This window comes from Falco peregrinus, chromosome 10, assembly GCF_023634155.1.
Source record: "Falco peregrinus isolate bFalPer1 chromosome 10, bFalPer1.pri, whole genome shotgun sequence".
Lineage (NCBI taxonomy): Eukaryota > Metazoa > Chordata > Aves > Falconiformes > Falconidae > Falco > Falco peregrinus.
Window position 1 is genome coordinate 19,149,443 of NC_073730.1, and position 27,244 is coordinate 19,176,686.

At 37.2% G+C, this 27,244-nt stretch overlaps 1 protein-coding gene across 7 annotated transcripts in view; it reads right to left on the bottom strand.

Annotated features, from left to right (window-relative positions):
* Positions 1 to 1,271: 1,271 nt before the first annotated feature.
* DNAI3 (dynein axonemal intermediate chain 3) overlaps positions 1,272 to 27,244 on the bottom strand; it is a 29,262-nt gene continuing 3,289 nt past the window's right edge. Inside the window, exons 2-23 of one of the 7 annotated variants that reach the window (XM_055815821.1) lie at positions 24,513 to 24,644; positions 23,129 to 23,167; positions 18,995 to 19,176; positions 18,377 to 18,481; positions 17,355 to 17,519; positions 15,680 to 15,879; positions 15,285 to 15,401; positions 14,389 to 14,579; positions 13,329 to 13,453; positions 13,140 to 13,229; positions 12,611 to 12,700; positions 11,772 to 11,900; positions 9,742 to 9,815; positions 8,221 to 8,368; positions 7,354 to 7,441; positions 6,276 to 6,406; positions 5,403 to 5,466; positions 4,868 to 4,998; positions 3,865 to 4,069; positions 3,343 to 3,434; positions 2,113 to 2,235; positions 1,272 to 1,515 (exon numbers count right to left, since the gene is read on the bottom strand). In XM_055815821.1, coding sequence (XP_055671796.1) covers positions 1,372 to 1,515; positions 2,113 to 2,235; positions 3,343 to 3,434; positions 3,865 to 4,069; positions 4,868 to 4,998; positions 5,403 to 5,466; positions 6,276 to 6,406; positions 7,354 to 7,441; positions 8,221 to 8,368; positions 9,742 to 9,815; positions 11,772 to 11,900; positions 12,611 to 12,700; positions 13,140 to 13,229; positions 13,329 to 13,453; positions 14,389 to 14,579; positions 15,285 to 15,401; positions 15,680 to 15,879; positions 17,355 to 17,519; positions 18,377 to 18,481; positions 18,995 to 19,176; positions 23,129 to 23,167; positions 24,513 to 24,630 — 2,751 coding nt within the window. In that variant the 5' untranslated portion in view covers positions 24,631 to 24,644 and the 3' untranslated portion in view covers positions 1,272 to 1,371. Of the gene's footprint in view, positions 1,516 to 2,101; positions 2,236 to 3,342; positions 3,435 to 3,864; positions 4,070 to 4,867; positions 4,999 to 5,402; positions 5,467 to 6,275; positions 6,407 to 7,353; positions 7,442 to 8,220; positions 8,369 to 9,741; positions 9,816 to 11,771; positions 11,901 to 12,610; positions 12,701 to 13,139; positions 13,230 to 13,328; positions 13,454 to 14,388; positions 14,580 to 15,284; positions 15,402 to 15,679; positions 15,880 to 17,354; positions 17,520 to 18,376; positions 18,482 to 18,994; positions 19,177 to 23,128; positions 23,168 to 24,512; positions 24,645 to 27,244 lie in introns of all 7 variants that reach the window. The other 6 variants (XM_055815826.1, XM_055815828.1, XM_055815823.1 and 3 more) reach the window with 6 other exon arrangements.

The window sequence follows — 27,244 nt, forward strand, 5'->3', positions numbered from 1 at the left end:
ATTTCCTTGAGGGGACGATATATTTTAATGGCTTTCATTTTCTGTTTGTAAGCATTCACCAGGCAGGCTTAAGTGACAGTTGTTTCCTAATCTGATGATGCCGAGTAAAAGTGGTTCAGCCTGTGAAGCTTGAAGGGTTTATGAATAGTGTGGTCAGATCTGTGCTTTTGGTTCAGCAGCCCCTGCAATTTGTTTAGAAATTTCTGTGCTCCTCCCTTAGTATATCAACATATGGATTCAGCAGAGGTGCAAGAGCCTCCTCTATCATTTAAGTAAGTAATAAAGTGAAGACCTTATAGCATGGTGAATATTTCTTGTGGCTGCATATAAGAAAACAGAACCAGGTTGCTGTTGTGGAGGGAGCACTGATGTTGATGCATAAGCAGCAGCATTATATGATGCCTTTTGAGCACTGTGGCAATCTCCTTGGCATAGATCCTCTTGTAGCAGTGATGGCCATCTCTCTTCTCTGCTGTAGTCCAGGTAACTGTACATGCTGTTGGGGAAACAATTGCTTGTGGAAGTTGTAGTGGGTAGAGCAAGGCTGGCTGATGATGAAATCAGCTTTAGTGTAAAAAAAATACCTTTGTTCCTATACTTTGTGAGCTGCAATAACTCATTGATTAAAAAGAGCAATTTGGGGTCTGGTTTTTATCTTTAAATCCTTTAGGAGTAGAGCCTTTGCATAAGGAATTGTTCCTTCCATCTATGTTCCTGTGATCACTGTGGCCATCTGAGATGCCCGTGTGCCTGCGGGCCACCCCTTCTGCCTTCAATGTGCAGCCCCATGCCCCTGAGCTGCCAAGTCTCAGGTGAGCATTCTTCACCCTGGAGTGCTCTCTGTCACTGTAGCTCCAGAGCAGGAAATCCTGGACATCTCAGAAAACACCCTACTGCTTGTCCCTAAGTTTTCAAAAGGTGTGGATACTTTGGGGATGAAGGAGGGGATGCTTGCTGGAGTGGAGTAGCAGAATCTGGGTGGCCTATGTGAGTGTAACTACTGGAGCAGAATGGCTTCCCCTCTGGTGGGAGCAGGAGGACGCAGGCTGGAGGCGTGAATATTGGCATGTTGGTTTGACTGGCTGAGTTGTATTTAAGATTTTTACAGCTTATAGAGTCCTGACAGACACAGAACTTTGAAAACTATTACGTAAACAGATAGAATATTCATTATAACTGCATTATATATAACTGTATAAGTGTGCCCAAACTGGTTGCTTTCTAACCACGCTGTGAGTGAACAAACAAACGAAGTTAATGAAACTATAATCTCTAACTGCAAGATGCTTTATTTCTGAAGCTAAACATGTTCTGCTGAAATAAAGAGGTCTGAAATAAAAAGCTCACTGGTTCTAAAGGTGGTAACAGACTCTAAGCATCTGAGGAAAGTATTTCTTGACCCTTTACTTGTCCTAAATCCATTAGTAACTGCTTCTCCAGGTCCAGAAACACAGTATAGTCTGCATTTTCTTGCTCCTCCATCTCTTCTCTTGTTTTCTGTAGAGTAGTCATACTCTGAAGGAAAAAAACATACCAGGCAATAATGCACTGTTAGGCTTTGAAACCTGTATGCAACCCCATTGCTTTCCAGTGGATAGTATCAGTGTTACCACAAATCATTGAAAATAGGCATCACCTAGGGCTAGATTAACTGAATTGTCATTTCCTTGGTTGATTAGTTGGTATTATTAAACCATTTACCAAAGAATGGACAGGCAAAACTTTGCTTATGTGAATAAAGGATGGAAGGCTGGAGTCTTTTCTCGCTTGAAGGAGGAATATTTATAGGGAAGTTGCCGAAATAATTTCTTGAAAGAGCAACTGATGTAAAAAGAAAAGCAAATTCACAGTTGTTAAAATGTCCATAGGCTCTAATAGTCTTGCAGGAGTTTCACTTGACCGAGAGCTGAACTCATGTGAACTAGGAATACCTGTTCCTCTCCTAAGAATTGTAAACGTGAAATAAGGAGCTGCTAAGCTGTTCTGATTCTGTGCATCCTGATTTTTGAAAGAACTATGGGAAATCCTGCCTAGCAAAACAGGTGCGTTTTAAAGACCCAAAGAAACAAAGAAGGTTTTCTTAATTCCAAGTATAACATACTGTTTTCTCACTCTGTGCCTCCAGTTCTGTTTCAATTCTGTTTTGGCTTCAAACTCTTGATACTCTTGAAATTCTTGTTCACGGTACTTCAGATATTTGACTTCTCTTTCAAAATAATCAAGTATGTTGGCGTGCTATTAACACAATGACAAACAAGGGTCATTACATGCCCAAAGACACAGAATTATTGCTGATGATCTGAAAGGTATTATTAGTTTATCTATACTGGGAATGTACCTATCTCTATCTGAATAATTTGCAGCAAAACAATATGAAGATGTGGATTGAAACCAATTGATTTTGGATACAAATATGCATGGGGTTAAGTAATTTTTATTACACTGACTCTGAGTAGATCATCTTTCAAGAACCTGCGCTGAAATAACTAAGCCAGTTGTAGGTTAGTGATTTCACTAATCAGTCCAAATCCTCACTGACCCAACTTCAGGTACAAAGTAGTTGTTATATTGGGCTTATATTGCTATGTACTGTAGCTCTGCACACAGCAAACCTTTATGGGATGTTTAGAAACTATTTAAGTGCATACTTAAACAATATAAAACTGGGATAGGATTGGAAGAAGATTTTGCGATGTAAAAAGACTAGGCAGCAGGCAAGACTGCTAGACTGGATGAGATGAAAACACTAGCTTGATCTTTGGCTGGGAGGTAGGGGAAAAAAACAACTGAAATTTATGTGGAAATAGAAATTAAAACTGTTCCCATGGCCCTTTGGTACAGATAGTCGTTATTTCAAAAGAGAATGAATGAGTGATGATGTTAGTAACAGTTTTTAAAATGTGCTTAAATTAAGCTAGAATCAGGTACTAAGACATGTAAATTGAACTACCAAATTTACAGGAAAAAAACCTGACACAAATGCAGACAAGAAGGTGTAAAGAAAAAGAAACTCAGTATATTTACATTACTATGCACTATATAGCATTGTTTTAATGCATGAAATCAGGTGTCACCTTATGCATGTGGCAAAAAATGCTGAACTCTTTATTGCGTTTCCATGTAGCTAGGTTGGACCACTGGAATTTTGCCAGCTGTCACCCAGGCTTCCTTCAGGTGCCTCCTACCTGAGCTCTGCAAAACCAGCTTTGCTACAGGTGGTCTTTGGAGAGCATGGCCATACTGATCTCCAATTGCCATCCATTTGAAAGCAAGATTTTCCAGGCAGGCCTGTTTCTGTGCTGGGTGTTTTCAAGATAAAGATTAATAAAAATTCTTACCAACCTCATTCCTTGAAGGGTGACTTAGTGTCTGACAAATTTCCAAAACATGCAGTACTCCAAGGTCATCAGAAGCAGCTAAAAAATGCTGCTTTGCTGAAAGATATTTGACAAAAAACATATAAACAATCTAAATGCCAACAGTAACGCATACCTCCACCCAAATGCGAGCTACAGAGGGATCATTTTTGTTGTGGTCTCTTTGGTTTATTGTTCACTGCAGCAAAAAGGCAGCCTTATTGCTCATTTTCTTAAGAAATGAAATTCCATTTAAAGTTTATACTTTTTCAAACCACCCTTTTTTAATGTTTTCTGTTGCTTTATGCTATGGTAGTACACTTAGAACTGATGTATGCATTTTTTTTTATATAGAGAGTGCAGCGTATAAGTATATGATTATATATAAAAGTATGTACTTGTAATATGCTATTATATAAGATCATCCAACAGGATTAAGTGTGCCTTGGAGTCATGGGCCATTTTGCAAACAGAGTGGCACAGTAAAGTGCAATCACCATCAACTTACGTGAGGCAATCCAGGGGCTGATGAAAGTGATCATTGAATTGGAGATGTTCTGGAAGTGAGATGGCTCATGAGTTTTCTTCAGTATGTCCCAAATATCTATATTTCCATCATCTCTGCCAAGGAAGAAAATTCCTGGTCTTGTTAAGGACCATTGTCCCACAGTGTATCTTCCTGCAGAGCAGCTTGACTGAAGGATTGGTCCATTCTTAATTTTTTTTGGAAAACAAATAAAAGATAGACCCAACAATCAAACATTGCTATCCACTCACTACTTCAGTTTTCCTATCACTTGAGAATGTTCACATTTTAAATTTTTTCTGTTACTAAAGTTGTATCAATGGCAAAACTGGTATCGCCTGCAGATAAAGAGAATTGTGAGATATATGTATCAGGTTTTTTTACTTCCCCACTTCAGTCTATTAAGTCATCTGCTGTTAAAACCTGTGGTCTTCAGATTTTACCAGGTGCAGCTAACCAGGATTCTTACATGAGAAGAAATGTAAAAAACCATGTTTCTTTGTCTTCATCTGATGAAAAGACTGTGTCCTAAATAAGGTTTCTTCAGACCTGTTTAGCACACATATTGCCTTTATTCTTCCATTTCCCTAGCAGCAGAATTAAGTTGTTGAGAAGCTACAGTTTTCACAAGGTTGGAATTAAAGATGGTCACTTCATTTTTTATTTTTTTTTCTATAAAAGGCAAGTTTACAAAGCTTTTTTTATTGCGTTTCCATGTAGCCAGGTTGGACCACTGGAATTTTGCTAGCTGTCACCCAGGTTTCCTTCAGGTGCCTCCTACCTGAGCTCTGCAAAACAAGCTTTGCTACAGGTTTACAAAACTTAAATAGTTTTCTGATGTAAAGAAAAAGGAAATGCTTTCCTTGTACCCCATTTATTTCTAAACTATGAAGCTTTATGACTTAAACATTTCTGAAAATACAGTCTGAGGCTATTATAGTTGTCTTGTATATCTATCAATCATGTTACAACTGTGTTAACTTACTGTAACCTCTTCTTTCCAAATGGCAAAATTCCGGCCTCCAGTGCTTAGAATGATGTCTTTAAAAAATGGCGATCTTTGGAGAGTGGTGATAGTTTCAGTGTGGATGGTATACTTCTGAGTGTGCTTCCAACCTAATGGAACGAAAAAGGCAGTTTCTTCTAATTAGTGCTTTAGTGGTCATCTTCACAATGGGAGCTATGCAGGGGGAAATGAGCGCAGGATCCACCACAGGCTTCAAAGATACTAGCCTCTTTTTTTTTTTGCTCGCAAGGTAGTTACTATAGAGTTACTATATAGTTACTTCCATGAGTTGTGCCAATAGGTACTAGTGATGCACCTGTGATAATGGAGAGGGCTTTTGCTATTCTGTCATGACAGCTAAACTGCTTGCACTTTTGAGGGTGTACTGCTAAATCCTGGTGTCATCAGTGAGGTAAGTCTTATTGTAACCCTAAAAAGACAAGGTATAGATGCAAATACTTTAAAGTTAGTGATATATTAAGGTTTAAGCAGGTATTGAGAAACTTGAACTTACTAACTGGTTTTGCTGAGTCACTATCAATTTCCATTTTCCAGTCGGAATAAACAATTTCGCCATCCTGTGATGCCAGAAAAATGAAGTAAATGCTAATATTAGAGCTTGGTGGCTTATACCAAAATGACTTGTTTTTAAGCTGTGACTTAATTATAGCCATCATTAAATATGTTCTGAGAAAATTAAAATCTACATTTGCAGCTAATGACTGGAAAAACACTACAATTTTGGATCAGCATTTTTCAGTTACATATCACCAAAACAGCTTTACTTACCATGATGTTATGTAGAAAGTCCTTCCTGCAGAATTAGGTGCTCAGTTTTTACAGTTAGTGTTTTGCTCCAGTATTTGGGGAAAACATGACTGGAAGCAAAAAGGTAGCTAGAAGCCAAATTTTCATTTCCACATGAACTCGACACTGGAAAAGACTTTGGGATTTTAGATATGTAGGGTAGGTAGAGGGCTGGGACTTACTAAAGTAGAAATACGTTGTGGGGGAAAATGTAGTATAAATGTTTTTACCTGACATTTGGGGAAACTAAAAAAATGGTACTTATTGCTTCTGGAACAAGGAAGTATTAGTTCGTTCCTGACAACAGGTAGTTACGTTCAGCATATTTTGGAAACGTCTTCTAATTCTGAAGTAACCTTGAAGTAAAGATTCATAGTCTACAAAATATTGGTGGTTTATTATTTTAAGCATGTGGCTAAATGCATTAAAATGGGAGTAAAATGTGGCATGTCCAGAAAGACGTTTTTAAACACCTGAAGAAAACGTGCAAGTTCATACACTTGTGAAAACTTATTTAATCATTTAGTCTTTCAGATATCATGAATTAAATTTTCATTAGTAATCTACTATTTTCACTTACTTCAGTTCCAACAGAAAAGCTGGTGGAGATGCTCTCTAGCGCTTTCAGGTTTTTGCTTGAGGAAGTACTCATCTCTGTGTATGGGCTCTCTCTGGTGGGTACTTCTAGTGTGTTCAGAGATGGTACCTTCTCTGGGAAACAATAGAGGCACATTATTTATTATACGCTTAAATTTATCAGTCCAAGCAAATCCTTCGACTCATAAAGGTAGCTCACACGTAAAGGGGATTTCAAGAGGAGAGATGAAGGAATGCTGCCAAGGAAAGCGGCAGTTCTGTAGGTTAACTTTCCTGGTGGAATCTCCCCATCACTGCAGCTGCTCTGAAGTCACTGCTTCCCATACCCAGACAACCACTTATAGTAGCCTGGTCCTGTTCATCGGTTTTACACAGCATCAGTAGTGTCTCCATGGGAACTGCCCTTACGCAACCCCCTTCGCTGCTGCAGCCAGGAGCTAACTTTTCTGCACCAGGGAACAGTGACAGCGTGCACGGGAGCAGCTATGCTACAGCAGCTCAGCTGCCAGAGAGGTGGTTTTTGGCATGGTTTGCAGTCACTCTTTCAGGTACTCCAACCACAGCTACTGGCTGTCAGCTTGCCAGCTTTACAGAAGGGTTAGTAGCATGTCCCTGCCACAAAGTACCACAGTAAGAACTGACCTGCTATGGAAGGTGAAGCGCTAACTTGACATTCTGCAGCGAAAAGTGACACCTCTATCCAAAGCACTACAGAAATACCTACAATATATACTGTTACTCCAGGATTGTTTTTCTGAAAACAGTATTCTGTAAGGGCTGTTTCAGGGATAAAGAGGCTGGGTGGGGGACCTGAATGGGCTCTTAAGTGAAATCTGGCAGAGTTACTGTGGACACGAGCTGGTCTTTTTGTATGCAATACATGTGCATATCTTTGGAGTCAATACATGTATGTCGCACAGTGAATACCAGTGTATTTAAGAAACCTTTTTTCCCCAGATGCATTTAGCCGTACACTTTGTTGCTCAGCTTTCATTATGTATATACTGAAATATAAGCTTATTAAAAACACTTTCCCCAGTAAGGTGTAATAAAAATATTACCTGGAGTTTTGTAATGATAATGTAGTTCCCTTAAACTAATTCTGACGGGACCGTACTCTGTGCTGGCACCGCTTCCACACAGGTTTATCTGTTCAGAAGAAAATGTATTTGCTAACTCATTTTGTCAGATCTTGGGAGGTATAAGACTAAATTACTTTCTGCTGTAGTGGAACAGGTCTTTTCAGTCTGGAGCGTGTTTGTAATACTCCATGAACAATATCTGCCACCTCACATGCAAGCACAGAGAAAATACAAACCCGTGGCTTCTCTTGTGTTATCCTTTCCTTGTGAGGATTTTGCCATGTTTCTAGCAAAAAACCAGCTCCAGTGGTCATGCTTGTTTGACAACCGTACCAGCTGCAGCTTTTCTGAGTAGCATAGAGCAACAGAGTTTCGGTTTTCTTTTTCTTTTTTTTTTTTTCTTTTTTTTTCCCCAACATTATGTTCAGCCTCACTTTTTTCATAAACTGCTATGACCATTTTCATCAGACTGAATTTTGTGTTGCCAGTAATTATGGTTCTGTTGACCGTGACTGTGTTTCACAGTTTGGGACCCACTGAGATAGCATAGTGATAGAAAAGGCTGACAGGAACTTACACTATTCATATAACTACTTTTGCCTCTACTGCAGTTTTTAAGAGGCAGTCATGCTGTTTCTTGTGAGTTAGCTTTTCAAAATTAATTTTATTGAAGTTTCAGAAGAATGTTGAAGTCTTTCATTTCATAATCTGAAGGAAATTCACAAAGAAGTCACAATTTGCTGGAAAAAATTGAAGAGTTGGGTAGCAAAATAATACATTCCTATGGAGTTCTAGCCATATCTACAGTTTGGCTTGATCCTTTTGTTCTGTATTTGTGCACAGTACCTTTATGAGAGGCTTCCAGCAGAGATCTAGATGTTTAAAAGTGTCTGGAACATCACGGGACATATAAAAAAATTCCTCTTCTCTTACTTTCTCAGATGAAGGTTGTTCAGGAAGTTTGGTGACTGGAATATCCCAAAATAATATTGAGCTGCAAAATGATTTTATAATGTTATTCCCTGTTTTTGTTTCAAAGATCAGTTTGCCACACACTTTTATTTTTTTTTTTAACCTTTCATCTTCAAACTTTACGTAGTAATAGATAATCTGAAAAGCAGACAAATGCTAGATACCTAATTGCTGCTTTTGTAAATTATGGTATATGTTCCTTTATTCGCCATTTCATCAGTTGTTATCTATACCAAAGCAGCTAGATAGCATTCATATAGTTCGCTTAGGGAAAGTTACTGTGTGAAATTCCTGGAAGCTGAGAAAACTGGACAGAACTCTGTAGCAGGTAATCTAGTATTCCAAATTGAACCTCATCCCCAGTTCTTGTGTATACCATTTGGTGACTTTCAAGTCAAATGGTCCCACTCACTGGGATGAATCTGTCATCTCATTGGAGTTTTCAGCCCTTGGATTGTTCCTGTTGCTCTACTCTGGACATTCGTTCCCAGATTTAATACAGACTGATAGTTTTCCTCATTGCTGAAATCTCTTTCCGTTTTCTAACAGGAGTTGCTTTTCAAGAATACCATTACAGTGACTTCCCTGCCCTTACTTTTAGGTGAATACTTCTAATTTGGAGCCCTGATGTGTGAGTAGTTTAAATTATTTTTTTCTGTGTGCATTACTTGCGTTACACTGAAAACTTATGAACAACTGTACCTGTAATCATTCTTCTATCTTAATTCTTTGAAGCCTTCTCTGTATTTGATTAGGGAAAATAACTTTGTATCATTACCAAATTTTGCACTCTCTGACCCTCCTTTTGATGTAACTAGCAAATACGTGATTGAGCCCAGCCATGCATCTTCAAAGCTTTAAGCTTTTTGCTATCGTGAAAGCTAAACATTTATTTCCACTTCTTGTGTTCTTCCCCCTCACCAGCCTTTATCACAGGATAATATCTGGTCATAACCGTCATGACTCTTCAGTCCAAAAAAGAAGAGATTCGCACAGAACAATTTTGCCAGCTAAATTTCCAAATGTAAATATAGTTTTCAGTATTTCTGTGGTCTCAGAATATTTAACAGCTTTTTATGCAAGTCATATAATCAATGTAAGTGTGAAGGTATGGATCTCCAGGCTAGTGTATGTGTGATCAACACTCTTCTTAAGGTATACACAGAATATAAACGTTTATGTGTGAGGTTCTTCAGTTAATGAACCCTTAATGCCATTACTGTGAAGGGTGTAACTGGCCATGAATTTGATGTGCTTATCTTCTGCATACAGAATTTCAGCTGTTCAGGGTAGGCTGATAGGAATCCAGGAGCATGCTAGTTAAATCATGGAGCAAGCTCTGTAAAGCTTTCCAATGGAAACTGGAGCATCTTGCAGAGTATGTATTGTACATACCAGTCCGGAGAGCAGGTTACTAGCTGCACGCAAATTTCAGCTCTGTTTTCAAAAGTAGCACCCATTCGGTTGTCCTAAAAATAACAGTAATAATAATTACAGGCACTGAAGATGAGACAAAACAATCATACTCTGCTAAGTGAATACTAAAACAAGTAAAATGGGCTTCTAGAAATAAAGTCACTGTTTATGCTTGGGTAACGTTTGCAAATCAGGACTTACTAACTTGTAGTTATAAAGTCAAGCTATTTTACAAATGTACTTCAAGTGAACTGATACCAGTTTTGCCTGCTGAACACCTAAAATTTCATATTAAGTCAGCAGGGTAAACACTTGCTGGCACCACGGCAAGTCAGGCCCTCCTTAGGTTGCCACGTTTGCAACGTTTTTTAATCCAACTTAACCAAAAAGCAAATAATTGAGAAATTTATCTCAAACAGTTAAGTCTAGTGGGAGTGTTGTCTCTTGGTCTAGTTTACACCACAGGTCATCTCTTTTACCATTCAGCTAGACCACGCTGCAGGATGGTAGTAGTGGCTTCAAATATTAGTTATTAATAGTTTAGTTTGTGTATGTGGGGTTCTGCTGGTTTTATAGTACTTACCATTTACCAAGTAGTCATTGCTTTATACCTTTATTTTTTTCAGAAAAATAAAGGAAAGTTGTCAGGGTGGGAATGGTGGGAATGAGTGATTATAGGCTAGACCCTGACTAAATATATTTTGGCTAAAACTGTACTTATCAACTACGTGGCAAAGTTTTAGCTACTTTATTTTTTTTCTTTAGGCCAAATCCTACTTTTATTTTCATTCATGAGTTGCCTACCTGGAGTCAAAATGGTAGTCTCAGAACCACGCAAAGCTGAATTAGGTTTTGGATATAACTTTGAATACTTTTTCATCGATATGTAATAATAAACTGCTAATTTTAGGAACTGTGCCGTAAAAACTGTAATGTTGTGCAAAGGCCGACACACCTTCCATGCTTATGTAACAAAAAGTATGTCCCAGTACAGGTTGCTAGACATTGACAAAGCGATTCCTTTGTCAGTGTTATTTATCAAGCACAGGTCTCCTGTATCTGTTATCCCACATGGACATGAAAACAGCTTTCTGAGCCTAAATCTTGGCAAAAAAAACCCACACCCAAACAACAAAAAAACACACCATTCTGCTATCCAGTCCCTTTCTTCGTGTAAAACACCTGGTACCAATTAGTATCCGTGGGTGGTACTACTGCAGCATAATTTAATAATGAATCGTTATATCAAGCTGATTATGATATTTGTGCACCCTTTTCCTCGCTTTTCTGGTAATGTTTCTAAGGCCTGCAGTATCTATAAAGTCTTAAAAATTTGTTTTAAAAATTATTGATACATTCATAAACCTTCTAAAGATCTCAGTTTTCTTCCTCTTGACCTGCTCTTCTACTGTCATTATTTTGCATTTGACTACGTTTTCATTTCAAATTGGTTTGGGCAATGATTTGCAGTATTTTGATGGTAAATGATTACCCAATACTCCTGTAATAGTGTTGAGCCCTTTAACTACATAGACCCTAAGTACTATGGAGCTCTAAAATCATCATAGAAAATCTAAGTTTTGAGTACACAGGCAGCACCTAGAAGAATTAAGGTAATTACAGTAACACAATTCTTGGGTGCCTAGATATTTGGGTAATTGAAATTATTTCTCTGAATTATTGGTGGCAGGCTAGATTGCTCAAAGTAGAAATTCAACGTATCTTAGATACGGAAGGCTTATTGTAATTTTGAATGCTAATTTTCAGTAAAGCTACAGTGTTTTTTTTTCCAGTAAGAGCAGATTCATATCAGATTGAGAACACAGCACAGCTGTAAAGCACAGCAGGACAAGTGGCACCATATTATTTAATATTTAGAAAATGCAGTGAGAAATAATGAAGGCTATTACAAAAAATCGAATCTTTAGTATTTTATCTTCAGTTTACACTATGATTTCTGAGGTTGTAGATAGAAAAACAAAAGAAGAAAAGTGAATTTTTAAACTCACCTTAAAATAATCTGGGAGCCAATGTATATCTGTTACTGGTTTTTTATGACTATACTGTATGGAAGAGACTGCACAGCATCTCACTAGAGGTGGCTCTGTGTTACTCTGCTGGACTTGCATAAGTGACGGCTAGAAATGTTTTAAAAAGAGATATCTTAGTGTATTTCCAAAAAACGATAGTAGAACTGTCAAAGAAAAAAGGTTATTTTACATGCTGTTAATGCTTCTTCACATATTTCAGATCAGTTTATAGAACTTTCTAGAGGTCTAATACCTTCCCTTTGGATAAATAAAAATAAAAATGGAAAGCATCAAAACAGGCCTTTGGATATGAAGCTCTAAAAAGAATTCCAACATGCCTCCACAGGCATATGCACATCCCTTTATGTTACTAGTTCCTCCTCTGCTCTTAAGTGTCTCTTCTACTTATCCGCTTTATAATCTCCTTCCACTGAAATCTTCTTCTCGTCTTCCAAGCTACCTTTTTTCTGTCCATAAAATTCCGGAATAATTTTCAGTATTACACTCACAACAAATGCTATATGTGTTTGATAGGCTTCCTAAGGCAAGAACTGAGTGTATGTTGGTGCCCGTTAAAGAACAGTCTTATTGAAGCCAAAGTCTGCACAAAATGCAGTAAAGCTGTTAAGATGGACTAATCGGGCAGAAATTACGTTGTGATAATGGGTTTATTTCATGAACTCATCAGGTTTCTTATCCTTTCTAGTCTCTCAGTGCAAAGGTTATCTGCTCCTCTGTTTTGAGCCAGGATACCATCACCCCTTTTTCCCCACAGACATACAGATGTACCAGAATATGTTTGGAATGGAAGCATTTACCATATTAACAGCTGTTATCTTGATTCCATCAGCAAAAGTTTTTGCATTTTGCAGCTTTTCTTCATGCTGAGAAATATCCCACAGTACAACCTACAATGAGAAGTGAGTATATTACAAAGTATTTGATCTTTTATATTAATATGCATCTTTTCAAACACAATTCATGGAGGCTTAAGGAAAAATAAGAAATTCACTCTCTGTACTAGACCTAATGAAGTCTTTAAAGTATTGCCTCTTCAGTCTGATGCAATTAGTTGAAAGGCTACATTTGTCTCAACAAAAAAAAAAAAAAGTCTTTACACCTTGACCTATTTATCAGTACTACAAAGAAGCATCGTACAGTAATGGTTCAGCTATGGAATAATGACATGAAACTTCAGTACAGGATCAGAGAATTTCTGAGACTGTGACACCTGTCTTGTGACGCTATGTGTTACTATGGATGTTGAGTACATCTCTTCAACCTTGTTTTTATACTGTAAGAAAATACAGAAACATCAGATTTTATTCTTAAACAGAGAATTAACACCTGTCCGTTGATGCAGCCACCAGCAATAATATTTGGATCACTGGGACTGAACTGAAAGCAGTAAATGTCTTCAGGACACTCCAACATTAACTAAAATGAAAAAGAACAAAATAGTTGAGAAACACATTTGCACTGATTGTTCTCTTGTTGTTTAAACACTCAGTGTATTTAAAATTCCTAATTAAATACCTGAGGGTGGATAGGGTCAAAAGAACTCCAAAAAAGTATTAGTGACTGCTGCAGCAATGATTTGTCAGAAAGGTTAACTTGCTCTTTGTAAGAATGCCGCTTTCTTGCTGACACTGCTATAATCCCTGATGGAGAGAGAAAATAAATTTTCTCAGAAGACACGATTCAAGTTTCAACACACTCAATTATTCTAAGTGACTTATAACTTCTGAATACAGTGAAAAAAAAAAACCAAAACAAAAAAAATAATAACAAACAACCAACAAACCCCAAACTCACCCAATCATGTATTTATATTTTTCTTTTTACAGATCAACTTTGAGGAAATTATTTTTGTTACTTAAGTTATTTAACAATGAGTCATAGAACCCAAGCATTAAGATCAAATTCAACTTTTTTGCTACTACTCCTTAATGGTGTAGTACTGCACCTGAAATGATGTGACAGGCACATAGTCCTTGCCACCCATCATGAAATCAAATCTTTTGTAGCTGAATTAATTTTCTACACAGACTGCAGTGATAGCTATTAGTATGCTGTGCAGCTAGGACATTTATATAGGACTTAATTGTGCCGTTAAGCCTGGCTGTGTAGAGCAATAATTCACAGCGGGAAGCAGGAGGAGATGTTCAGTGTGCCTCCTGACACTTCCTGGCACTCAGCAGAGGCATGTCCCGTTGTGGCTGTAACATTCCTCACAAGCATTAGGCATGCTATGAGGACCAGGGAGAAGAACAATGGTATGCAAAGCCACCAGAAGAACCTGGCACAGTTGCAGCCCCACTTAAATGAGCTTCTTAAGGGAGAAATTTCCCTTTTCTCTGATCTCCGCTTATATGTTAGCGTGAGGGACTTCGCATAGCCTGTCTGAACTCTACAAAGAATTTGTCTGTCTCATTTTTCACTTCATCTCAAATCAGTAATTCAGACAGATACACTAAATCAGATTTGATTTGTTTTTAAATTTGAAAGCTGATAATTTTATGAAATATGCATATTTTATAGCTGTCATATTAATACGTGTCATTCAAGTCTCAAATTAGTATTTTAACTGCGTTACCATAAATGGTTGGATGCCAGCAAACGCAGCTAATAGTTCTGTCCTTGAGATAGTGCAGATCTGTAAGTGTTTGGTATGCTTTAAGACAGACATCTGGCTTGCCACCAGAACTGCTTTCATCTTCTGCTAGGGCCTTCCAGTCATCAAAAAAAGCATTCATAATTTCATTTTGCTGCAATGCAATTTCCATTCTGTTTTGTGAAAAGAACAGTTAACACTTTCAGTAATCCAGATGTCACTACTCGGTAGTAGAATCGCAAATATTTCTGTAAAGAGGCAACTTTTGATTTACATAAAATTATGACTACAGTAGTAAAAAAAAGAAAGTGTTAATTCCTCAGTGATGGATCACTGTAAGGAAACCCTCTTCCATTTAAATATAAATAACTAATTGTAACAATAATTTAACTCTAGTTCTGTGTTGATTGAGTACAGTGCAATTGTCCAATTCTTGTGCAAAAGGTGTCACTAAGTGGGACTTGTCTTGTGACTAAGGGCTGTAGGACAGCACCTTTGCTCTTCTGCGTAAGCCTCTGCTTGAGTGAGCAGTGTTTGAAAGATCAGCTTTGCAGCTTGTTCAAAAAGATGTATCACTATCAACTCTAACAGTTCTAACATCTATTTAAACCAACATTCATATTTATATGGCATAGACTTCATGTTAATTTTCACAGAAACAAATTTTAAGTTAATCTTTGTTAATATTAAGCTAATAAGCAAAATTATATATTTTTATATATAAGCATATTATTTGTATAAAAGAAACAATGTATTTATATTTTTTTATATATATGACCTGTATTTGACCACATAAATGGTCCACTCGGCTAGGAGTTCTCGCTTGTATTATATATTATTTCAGGTAGCCTTTAACGTGTATTGCTGCATTAATTTACCTTAAATGTACTGAAGTAAGAAATTCTTTCAGTTTCTCAGATGACAGACTCTCTTCTTTCTCTTTGTTTGACAACTGTCTAGGAAAATACTGCGTGGCTGCATTTTTTGGATTGGTCCTAACCAATTGGAATAAATCTGAATGTAAGTATACAAACAATTTCAAAGACAGAAACCCATGTAATGTGTAAAATTAAAAGATAAGCATATTCAGTTTTTCTAGAAACTCTTTGGAAAAGAGTGAAAGAAGAAAGTTGCAAACAGAGTATCTGATTCTGTTCTCTTGATCAGTTTGTAACTGAGCAATTCCAGAAGAGTTAATTTACATGACTTTAGTTGAGATCAGAAATGGTGCATAGCTTAATAAACAAGCTGATAAATATCTTTTCACACTTACCATTTTGTCTGAGTACTAGCCTCTCTTATTTTTGGAACCATTTGTATGCCCACATCTTTTTCAAGCATTTTAATACTGAAAGTTTTTTCTTGATAGGACATGCATTCAATGTAACTGTCTTTTACATGTGAAGCATTCTTATCAGTAAATGTAATTGGTGCACCAAACTTCCTGCGTACTCGAGAAATCATATACTTAATCTGGAAAAGAGATTATTTCTGTAATTAGCAGAGGAGAGAGGTTTTGGAGAGTTTGTTTTGTAAGATGGCAACATTCATGTAATTGTAGAATTAGTTTTATGGTTGATTTTTGTGCTGAATTTACTTATATTTCTGCATTTTGAAATTCTGAAGTGCTCATATAAACAACCTACATGCGTAATAGAAGACAGATTTGTATTTCTAAAACAAGAAGTTGCCTTTAGGTAACATTTTTGGACTACTGCTAGTAAGATAAGTACATTTTCTAATTCATACAGTATCAAAACTCCACCTTTAATTAAAGAATTGATTTGTATGAGGTCTTATGTAATACTGCATTGGACTTCCAAGACTTAAATGTTCAGCCCTTCCCTCTTAGTGCAATTCTCAATTTTGGGTGAGATATTTCAGCTTCCGTTGAAGTGCCTAGGGACAGAAAAGTACCCCAAAGAGGATCCTCAAAAATCTGAGTGAGTTTTCTTATAGCATGAACTGGGAATGAAAAAGGGAAGTGGCTTAACTTCTACCCAAAAAGGGAGGGAGGCACTTGATTTCAGGCAGTAGAGAGGTGTTGCTTTGTCTTGGATACATAACCAGGTAGTTTTTCCCAACACCTCCCACAGAACTGGAAAGGAATGTAGGCTGAGAATACTTCTGAGTGGACCTTGCCAGCAAGATAGATTACAGATTACTTGGACGGTGAATGTGGGTTAAATTTAGTGATGGTTAATTACCTTTAGAACAATCAGACATCTTTTTAAGTATAAGAAAGATGTCCAGTTGCTGAGAACTATCAAAACTTAGCCAGTCTTCCCTGAACAGGGATTTCGGTATTGAGTAAAAATCACTGATGGAAAGTTAAATGTTTGGAGATGCCCTACACATCACGTTAGGTGACAGCTGTGAGTGGATCTACGCTTTGGATATATAATTTTCTCAGGATAATCTGTAGGTGTAGTTAATCAAATATGTCCTTCTGTGAAGTCAACTTGTAACACCTGTAGTCAGTAACATTTAATCCAAGGTACATAGCCGTTAAAAGTGTTGCGCGCTGCTTAAATGCCATCCATATAATGGAACGGAGTTCACTGGGCTCCATGGAAACAGGACTAGGTCCTTAGAATATCACAGTGACTCAGTTTGTAATCTGGCCAGATAGTAAATTGAGCAAAAAGTGGCAGAGATGCTAATGACCAAAGATTATCAGGACTTCTGAATTTACAGCTTAAAAAGTAAGTATGTCTAATGCAGTCTCATATGCCTTATTTGCACAGTTTAAGGAGAGCAGAGTCTTAAAAAAAAAGTTTCTGCCAGCACTTTCAGTTTTTGTTAGAAGTTGATTTGTTTTCTTGAAAGACCTCAAACAAAACTAGAATTACAACTTTCAGTTTCCTGACTTATTTTTTTTTAAGGAACTTAAAATAAATTTGTTTTTTTGATATTAATTTTATTGACTAACATTTGTTGAGTCTGACCTTTTTAACACTCTCTTTAACAGATTCCTCTTCAACTTCCTTTTCGCTGCCAAGAGAAACCCAAGGTTTGTGGATACAAGGCTTATAAGGATGGATTTCCAGAGTTTCCTCTCTGATTTCTTCTTCTTTTTCTTCTTCTTCTTTTTCTTCTGCAGTTTCTGGAGGCTATGATATCAGACAGTGAGACATAGTACTTTTCAAAAATTTGTTGCTGAAATGTAAGTATAAACTAGAAACCCAGTTTTCAGTCTTTATTTACATGTTCTTTACTTCTGTCTCAATGCAGTAAGCCTGACTACACTGTGCCCCTGGGGAGGCTTGGGTTAGGTCCCATTTTATTCATTCGTGCATTAGAATTTTCCAATAAACATGACATATTTAATATTTAACTGCTAAAGAGAGACTGTTGTCTTGAAAGCATATAACTATTCTATAAAAAGGATTTATAGTGATTATCTACATTAGGCCCTCCTGCCTGGAGCTGCAATTTGCTTTTCTACTGTTACTTCTACTGATGCTGGGTGGCAAACTCATGTTGAAAAAATATATAATCTACCCGTAAGCCTTCTCCTATGATGCAGTGCACGAGGGGAAATCTTCTATGTATCTAGAGTTATTTAGAACTCAAGAACATTTTGAAGTATAATTTGAAAAGCATATACATACATTTTGTGAGAAATAAGTATAATATTTCTTTGAAGACGCCCAATATATTATCTTTTATATTTATGTCTTGCTTAGAGACCTGGGTCTTGGCAGAGAAAATTAATACTTATGAGGGTTAAACTGGCACTCTGAAGTAAAATACAGAAATTCAATTCAGTCTTTCTCAGTATAAAAGATATTTTTACAGTGATACAGGTATTTTTGCATGATCAGATTAACCTTTAGAGAAACATTCTGGCATGCCAAGCACATCAGATGCTTACGAATACAATACCATTCCTGGGGTATATGTTTGCGACAAGATTCTGAAATATCCATAGATAGAACAATGCTGTGGGACACTTGGATTTTCTTACCTTCACAAAGTTTTCCTTGGCTTCCTCAGAAGCAACAAAGTAAAAGTTCTGCCCATACTGGAACTTTGCATCAAAAACTACCAAAAGTTCTTCCCCTGGATATTCCTATTTTAATTAAAACAATTAGTGGAAAACTGAAAACAAATAACATAAAAAACAGACATGAGCCTGTGACTGGCAGAGCCAGTACTAGTGTAAATTCACTATCTTTGATTAATCTTGTGGTTTTAACAGAGATTTTCATGTACTAATTGAAAAGAACAGGTGGATTTTATTTTGTAATAAAAATTTCTGGTCCAAACAAAATTTCTTCATACAGAGAATCAAACAGAAAAGAAACTGTTTTAATAATTCTCAATAAATGGGCTATGAAATAGGAGAAGCCAAAATATGTGAAGTTCTGCCAGTTCACAGAATCAAAACTAGTAATATTTACATTACTTTTAGCATATTTCCAATCTACAGTTAGTTTAAAAAAAAAAAAGTGCCTGGAGAGCCTTTGGATATTACAGCATTAGTGTATTTACACAGAGTCAAACAGGGACAGACCTTATCATCAAAAGAATATACACTTAGAGAGCATGAAGTCTTAAAGTGAGAATGAAATAAGCTACGTACTAGGACAACTTTTTTGACGGGGTGGAAATCAGAAATTGTAGCTCTTGTTTTCAGGTCCTGAATGATGTCCTCTTTTTTAATAAATTTGAAACAATTTTCTTCTGTGACATCTTCATCAACTCGGCAATTAAAAATTTCTTGGGTCTTTGCAGTGAAAAATAAAGGAAAGATTTCTGGGTGGCCTATGAGAGAAAGTAAAATTGCTTGATAAACAAATTCAGCGTTGTTTAAACATAAACATATACCTCAATAACTCTGGGTCTTTACTGTTTCCTAGCAGCATGCTTTTGAATCTCTCAGCTTAGTTTTTGGTATTTTTGAAGGCATGGAATACAAATTATATTACATTTTGTTAATCTTGGAAAATACCCAACACTTCCTACTTAATGAATATGCTACTCTTAGTATGAGGGTTTTTTTTTCCCTCTCAATCAACAGGTGATTAAGAGCTTTAGTGAAGAGTTATAAATGGACTCTTTTAAATACATTAAGGACACAATTGCATGCCTCATATAAAAGCCTTGAATAAATATACTCTAGTCCTTTCCTGTAGAGTGGTGCCATTTTAAGCCAATGTTTAATCTAGATGAAGCTTCAACACCCTCACAAGTAAGGACGCTTTTGTGATTTTGGACTTTCATCTTCCTCTCATTGAGTTCAGAGTGCAAGATCATTAAGATTTGAGCCAGATGTTTCTTTTCAGCTTTGCTGGAGAATATATAGCTGTTGTTTTCTACACATGTGATCATTCATATTAATTCAGAACAAGCTATTCCTTATCCTGGCTCTGGCACTCTTATCTTCATTGGCTTTAGTGAGGCTGGGTGCTGTCAGGTGCCCCATCAACTGTGCTTTGCAAACACTCAATCTGAAGGTAATAGCCAGTGCTTCTTGTTAAGTGTGTGTCAGCTGTATGTAGGAACACTGGTCCTTCCCATATTACACGTTCTGCCTTCCAGCTTACATAACAGCTGTAAGTGACGAAGAGCACTATAGGCCCAGCTAGCTGAACCCTGCTGCCCAAGGGACTTTTCCTCCTTTGCAGTCCTGCCATGCTAGCAGCCTCTGTCTCGGCCTTTGTGAAGAATGCTCTTACCATGGCAGCTACTATACTTGGTCTGAGAAGGCTGGCAGATGGTCACTTTGAATGTTCATCTTTTTGATAAACTGGAAAGCGTATAAGATTTAGGGACATGTATACATGGGATTTTTATGTACTGCAGTGGGCTGGCTTTTGTGATAATAGCTGATACTTTCTGTCACCTTTGTCTCATTTTGAGTTATTTAATATTTTATCTTAATTCCCGGCACCTGTGGTATCTTTCTTTGTGTATGCCTTAAACTGAAGTGGATACTTCTAAAGTGATGATACTGACCAGCTGGCTCAGCATGTTTTGAGAAGCCATCTTTAACCTAAGCCAACAAGGCCTGACAAAATGATAAATCCTCCTTAATCTCTATCATTTGGGAAGCTAAATCTCTGCATAAGCCTATCACATAATACATAATGTTTGATGAAGCTGACATTTATCCTTTAAAATCTTTCAGTGCTGCTCCTCCACTGCATCTGCTCTGTTGTAGTCATCCACTAAAATTAATGACATGCATGATGCTTCTGCTACACCCTGCACTACACCAAGTGTCATTTACTCAGCATTCACTAGTCATTTTGTAGCGCGCACAATCCATTTGTAGCATGCACAGTCTATTAGTTCACTTTCTTCACAAGTTCTAGCCAATACTGCATGACTTTACTTCTTGATATCTCAGGGATTTCCAGGATTGCTCTGTGGACGCTTCCAAAAAACACAGAATCATAGGTATGTTGATTGGGAAAGAACTCTACAAGTCAGCCAGTCCAAACTCCCTGTTGGTAACAGCAGACCAACATTTAATCCTTTTAAGGAACCGCAGAAGTTGATCTGCAGGACCCCCAGGTCACCCTGGCCAAGGGCATGAGGCCCCATTAGGGTGTCGTTAGGAAGCAGACTCAAACCCTAGTACAAACTGCAACACTACAGACACACTTCACATTTCAATATAATGGAGCAAAAAAAATTAGACCTCTTTTTTGCAAATGAAATTTCATAGGATAGAAAGAGGATAGAAACCTAGAGCTGTGCACCAGAAGAGAATGCAACTTCCACCCTCTGCCATACACAGCTGGCTCACAAGAGAGAATGGACAGGAGAGCAAAAGAACAAGAAATTTGTATGTATCACAGTTCTCAGAGTTGGTTATGTGGCTAGTGCAATTAGGAGTGCTAGAACCCATAGAAAATCTATACTTTGCTGATTCTTCTGTGAATTTTTTTTGGATCATTACCATGGCTTAAATAAATAGAATTCAACCCATCAGAATTAGATTTTTTTCTTTTATACATCAAAAATCCTAACCAGGAGTAACTGTTGTTTATTCAGTAAGTTTGTAGGATGTTATTTTTTAAAATGCTGAATTGTGCCTACAGTCTTGTTCACAAATGCTAACGCTAAAAAAATCCTTTCAAAGAGATGTAGGTTTCAATGTCAAATGAAACAATGCAAGCATGCATTAAAGTTAAGCAAAAATACCATCAACATTACTATGAGAGAGAGCAGAGTAGGCCAGATAGTCTAAGTGCATTTTCTTCAATGCTCTATTGCTGTAAGTCCTAGTTAAAACCAAAATAATGTTCAGAATTAAAATATGTACATCTTCTAGTCTAATGGACTAAAATTATATATTCTAGAACACTACATTATAACGTTCTCTACTATAGAATCTATAATATAACACAAGAAGCTGATACTGGATTTCTAACTATTATGAACATTTTTATTGAATGCTGTTTTCCAGTAAAAAGTACGTAGCATCTAATCAGAGGCTTCACATTGTTTTTTCTAATAGCAATTTTTACTCATATGATTTGCAACAGTCAACAGCTCTTAGTGCTATGGTCCTTCACAAAGGACCAAGAAGCCCTTAGAGAAGTAAAGACACTTGCAGTTCTTAGGCTGAGGAGGTACCATGTATACAGTTTAAATCTGCGCAGTGTGTGCATATAGTAGCATTATTTTCCTGCTTTTAGCAAGAGGTTTCTAGCAAGTTTAGATATTATGACTCTAACCTTATTTGCCACTAGGTGGAGGTAAAATTCTGACAAAACTGTATCTCCAGCACCACCGAAATAAATCTTTTTTTTAAAGTAGTACTTTCACCATCTGAGGGATCATTTATTGTCCGTTTTCATTAATTGCAGTTTAGCCATTTCAGTGATGCTAATCGGAGTGCAATTTTCACTTCCACCTGTGTGCTAATAGGATTATGTAGGAAGACAAGTGATTTATAATTTCTTTAAAAAGGTTACCACATTATTTTAGCTTTTAGCAATAAAAGCTGTACTGTTAAAAGTCAGTTAAGAAGATAACCCTTTGGGCTGTTCCTGTAAACCATTATTACTTTTACATTGACATCAACATTAATGTAAGTTATACCCGAGGAAGAACAGCGCAAATCGGAAGAAAAATCCAACCAGAAATGTTAAAAAAATTTAAAAATTAGGTGGTGTTTAAGAAAAAAGAATACTTTAATTCAAATAATTTCATATTTTAGCTCTTAACTATGGCCACACTTAAAACTTGCACATAAGCCAGAAGAAATGCTTGATATCTTGTGACTTTTAAATGGCAGATCTTTTCCCCTACAAAGCAAAAGGTGTTAATGTATATTGATATCTATGATTAAAAATCATCTTACCAAATTTATTAATGATTTAACAAAGATCAAAGCTTTAAAAATTATAATATTTCAAGTGTTTCTTTCAATTGCTTAACTACTACTAAATGTAAACATTTTGCATCCTATAATTCTGTTGTGATGGTTTTTACTTCCCCTGATCTCAGCTCCTCTCGACCCAAGATAAAAACATCTTCTACAAACCCCTACCTGTTCCAGCATTCCTTGTTGCACTGCCCTCTACTTGGAGAGTGGTATGGAATCACTACTGTAATAGCTGCATTTCTTCATAGTTTCTTTTTTTGTCATTCATAAAAAAATCTTTCTTTTTCTTTCCCTGGCATCAGTAACATTGAAGCTTCAAAATGCTTGAAGTATTCCAAAGCTATTACTTTAAAGCCCAGTCAACACAGCACTTACCTATACCAGCCATTGAAAGATCAACTTCATCTTTTTTACCTGGAATATAACAACATTCTGTTATCCGGCATTTTTCTTCCTAACAAAGTAACTCTAAATATACAGTCCTTTCCTTGTTGGGGCAATATTTAAAATGTCTCTCTATATTTAAAACTAAACTGTGACAAGGAAACAAAAATTAATTTCTATTCACTTTGCATTTAGTATAAGAAATGTGCAAAGCCTTTTAAAATAGGCCTTTATTTTAAGGAGATGTTAGCATATTTTGAAACTATGGAGATTTTGAAACTAATTTTTATTTTGAGCAGGTGGTCTGCATAAGAGAGAGGCCATAAGAAATCTGTCCTCTTGTGGCACACACCGCAGTTTCCATGGCTGAAAACTGCGACTGCTACCTGATAGCACCTGCCTGGGGCAGTTAACCTTTGCAAGTCATGGGAAGAGGAGAGAAACGGGCAAGGCTCACAAACACCAGCCAGGAGCAGAACTGGCAGGTGTGCAGGTAGGAGCAGATGTTAGTGCCCTCTGACAGTGGTGAGGTGGGCAGGCTTGCTCTGGGTGGCAGGGTGTTGCAGGAGCTGGGCTTTCTTCAGCTCCTGAGAGAGGATCTGCAAACCTCGCAGCAAGGTAGGACAGGAAGAGATTAGCACTGATGTGCAGGATATTCTCTGCAGCACCACAGCTGTTAATCAACTGGAGGGAAAAGGTGTTTAAAAGGTGAAAGCAACTTCAGGAAGATGGCTGTCATGACAGAAAAATAATCCATGAAACAAAACCCAAGGAAGAGTACATGCCCACCCTTTCTGAGAACATGCATGAATCACTAGAAACAAATATTTGTATATAGCAGACTCTTTAGCCTTGCACTTCATTAACTATACACTTATTAAATGACACAAGTGAGGCAGTATGTCAGCACATCTCAGAAGAAACACAATACAATGCACTTCAAAATTACGTTGTGAGACTTTGGTATATTTTCAGGCTCTATTATCGTACCTTTACAGTGTGATCCTGAGCATCTGAACTCCTGCTTCTGGGGACACCTCTCTCTGCCTGATGCTCTCTCTGGGCTGTTAACTTTTGTGAATCTCCCCACTTTATATGAAGCCTCCCAATTTCCCATTCAATACTGTTATTATGACACCACAAACTATTACATCTAAACTACCAAGACAGAGTGTAAATATTGCAATGTAGCTTTCTTGTGTTCCATATATTAGTTAAAACCCCATAATCAGTAATTGTAGATCTCTCATTGATATACAATAGCGTATTCTTATTTCTCTCGCATTTACCTAAATACATGGGCCCAAAATAATTAAAGTAGCTGTCATGTGAGACCAGGTTACTGCCTGTTTCATTGCTGCTGTACCTTACGTACCAAGCTGTGTTCGTTTTCCTTTTGAGGATTCCTTAGCTTTGTTTTCACCTTTCTGTTTCTTTGCCGAGGTTTTTGGACCTTTTGAGGAGGTCTCACTGGATATGAGATTTTCTGACATTTTTTCAGATTTCTCTAGATAAAGATACATATCATCAATAAACTTCAAACAGGCAACAGAATGCACCATCTACGAGTAAAAAATTGGTCCATGACTTTATGTAGTTTACCATTATAGTAATATTTTCATACACTGCCAAAGGTATGTTCCATAATCTTAAATCATAAACTGTATTTTGATATGCTATGTGGAAATATGATGGAAATACTTCTGTCCAGGGGTGATTAAGTATGGAAATCGATGATGCAAAACAGTGAAGGGTTAAATGAGAATAGGTGTTTCCCTTACAGAAAACTAAGGACCTGAGCTACAGTGGGAAGAGTGCAGGTGGAAATTCTCCAGTTATAAATGTTTGTCCTAACGTCCTTAAGTGTACACCATAGTCTCAACTGTACAAAGCATTTCTGTGCTTTTCTATTTCCAGTTCACTTTTCAGTGTAGCTCTGTGGAGGACAAATTTAGGAAGTTGTATGCATAATTATGTGTAGCAACCACACACCGAAGACAATACAGTATAGAAGGCTACTCTTGTTTCATCGACTCTCCTTCTTCCCAGTACCTGGAATAAGGATAAAGGATGAGAACAGCAGCACAGAAAAGGCTCGGTTCCACTGGGAAGAAGGAAATGCCGTGCAGCCTGCCCACCGTACAGGCAGGACAGCGCGCTGCCACAAGATGCGCTGCCAGCACCATCGTGTGGAAGGTGCCGATAGAACAACTGCATGGGGATGGTCCAAATTCTGTTCGCGGTATTAAAAAGGGTTTGATGTTATTATTCAACAGCTAGAGGCATTCCATTGGGATAAGGACAGTGGGACTCTCCATTTGTTTACATCGCCCCTCTCCCATGTTCCCACTTTTTTTTTTAAGACTTTAAACTGACTGGGAGAGGAACCATTTTTTTAAAATGTCTACAAAGCACCTACAGTATTTGGATGCTATTATAATTTTAACACTAATAAAAGCGAAGCAGGTTACAGGACAGAAAAAGACAGCACCTTCGGGAACTGTGTCATGACAACTATTTCTGATGAACTCTTACAGGAGCTACAGCCTGCCTGCCCACACACGTGAACAGCACATTTACTGTCAAGATGCTTAAGGTGAAAAGGTGAGTTTATAAAATAAATGTTCAATCTTGACACTTTCCTGATGAAAGGCCTAAAATAACATGAGTGTTAAAGCAAACACACCATGACCTGTGCGTCTGCAATTTCAGTGGTCACCCTGACTTTGGGATGGTCTTTCATTCCCAGATTGAGAAACAGTGTTTTTCTGTTTTGAAACACAGTTCTCAAATACTCCAGAAGCAAGCAATGCAATTTTAACTTCTGATCAGAATTTTAGTTTGCAGATGGCAACTGATGGCAAGATATAGGTCATGGATGTATGCCTGGTGGTATAGCCTGGGTTTGGGATCTATGCTAACTTCCCATGAATTCAGGGTAAATTTTGCTGTTGACTTTAATGGGAGCAGCGTCTGACACTTACTACAATTAAGTGTTTTCCTTTTTCACTCTAAGCAAGACAGAAAAATATACTCTATAAATCCTCAGGCTCTTTTCTCTATCATATTGAATCTTGCAGATCACAGGTGACAAGCTGCATCCATGGGATGTTTGTGCATTTCTCTGTTGTTTCATCATTATGGCAAATACAGCCCCCTTCATTAATCCATCTGAAGAACTGTAGCAATTTAATCTGCTTTTTCCAAAAAGCAATGATAATAACAATGCAAAACAGACTAATGTTTCAGAATTCTGAAACTTTTGCCTTGCAAGGGATAATGTTTTTGGAAGATTAACACACACACACACACACCAAGTCACGTATAATGAATACAAGGAGAAAGTTAGGAGTTTTTTCTGTCCTCATTCTCAGTCGTTTTGTCAAATACAGGACTACAAACATTGACAGTATATTTATGTCTAACATTCGGTATATTTTCCCAGTTACAGTCTTTCAAAGGAGCGTCTACATTGAACAATATACTTAGTTTATAGTTCTGAAACACTGAGGGCTACCTAAGTTTGAGTGCATGTCAATTCAGATGGTTAAGAGATGAATTTTCCCTTATTAAAAAAAAAACAACCTAAAGCTATTTCTTATCCATCTCCTTGTATATTTTACATTAAAAAAAATGTGTGACCCGTTTTTATAAATGGGTTCTGTGACTACTCTAATTTGAAACCAACCTTGATGCCTCTGGATAGAAGAAATAGCCCTCTAGGACAGGAGGAGAGGCCAGCCGTTTTAGAAATTAGTTGAAGGACAACATGAACCATCCCAGATATATATTACAGTCACGTTGTCTTACTTCATCATTTCCTAATTATACACTGAAACAAAGCCAATTTGGAAATTTTGAGTTCTTTCTTCTGAGTAACCTAAACCCTAAGTCACATGAATAGAGGAAACACTGAGAGGGCTGAGATAAGTCACATGCCTATGTTTAGTACAATAACTTGCAAGTAAAAACATCCCTTTTCCTTCAACTGACTTGAAGCATATTATACTTACAAAACCAGTTAAAGCTTCTGCAAATTGTCTCCCAGTAATGCAGTTTCTCCTCCTTTACTGAAAAAATCAGGTGCAGAGGTACACGCAGCACTAT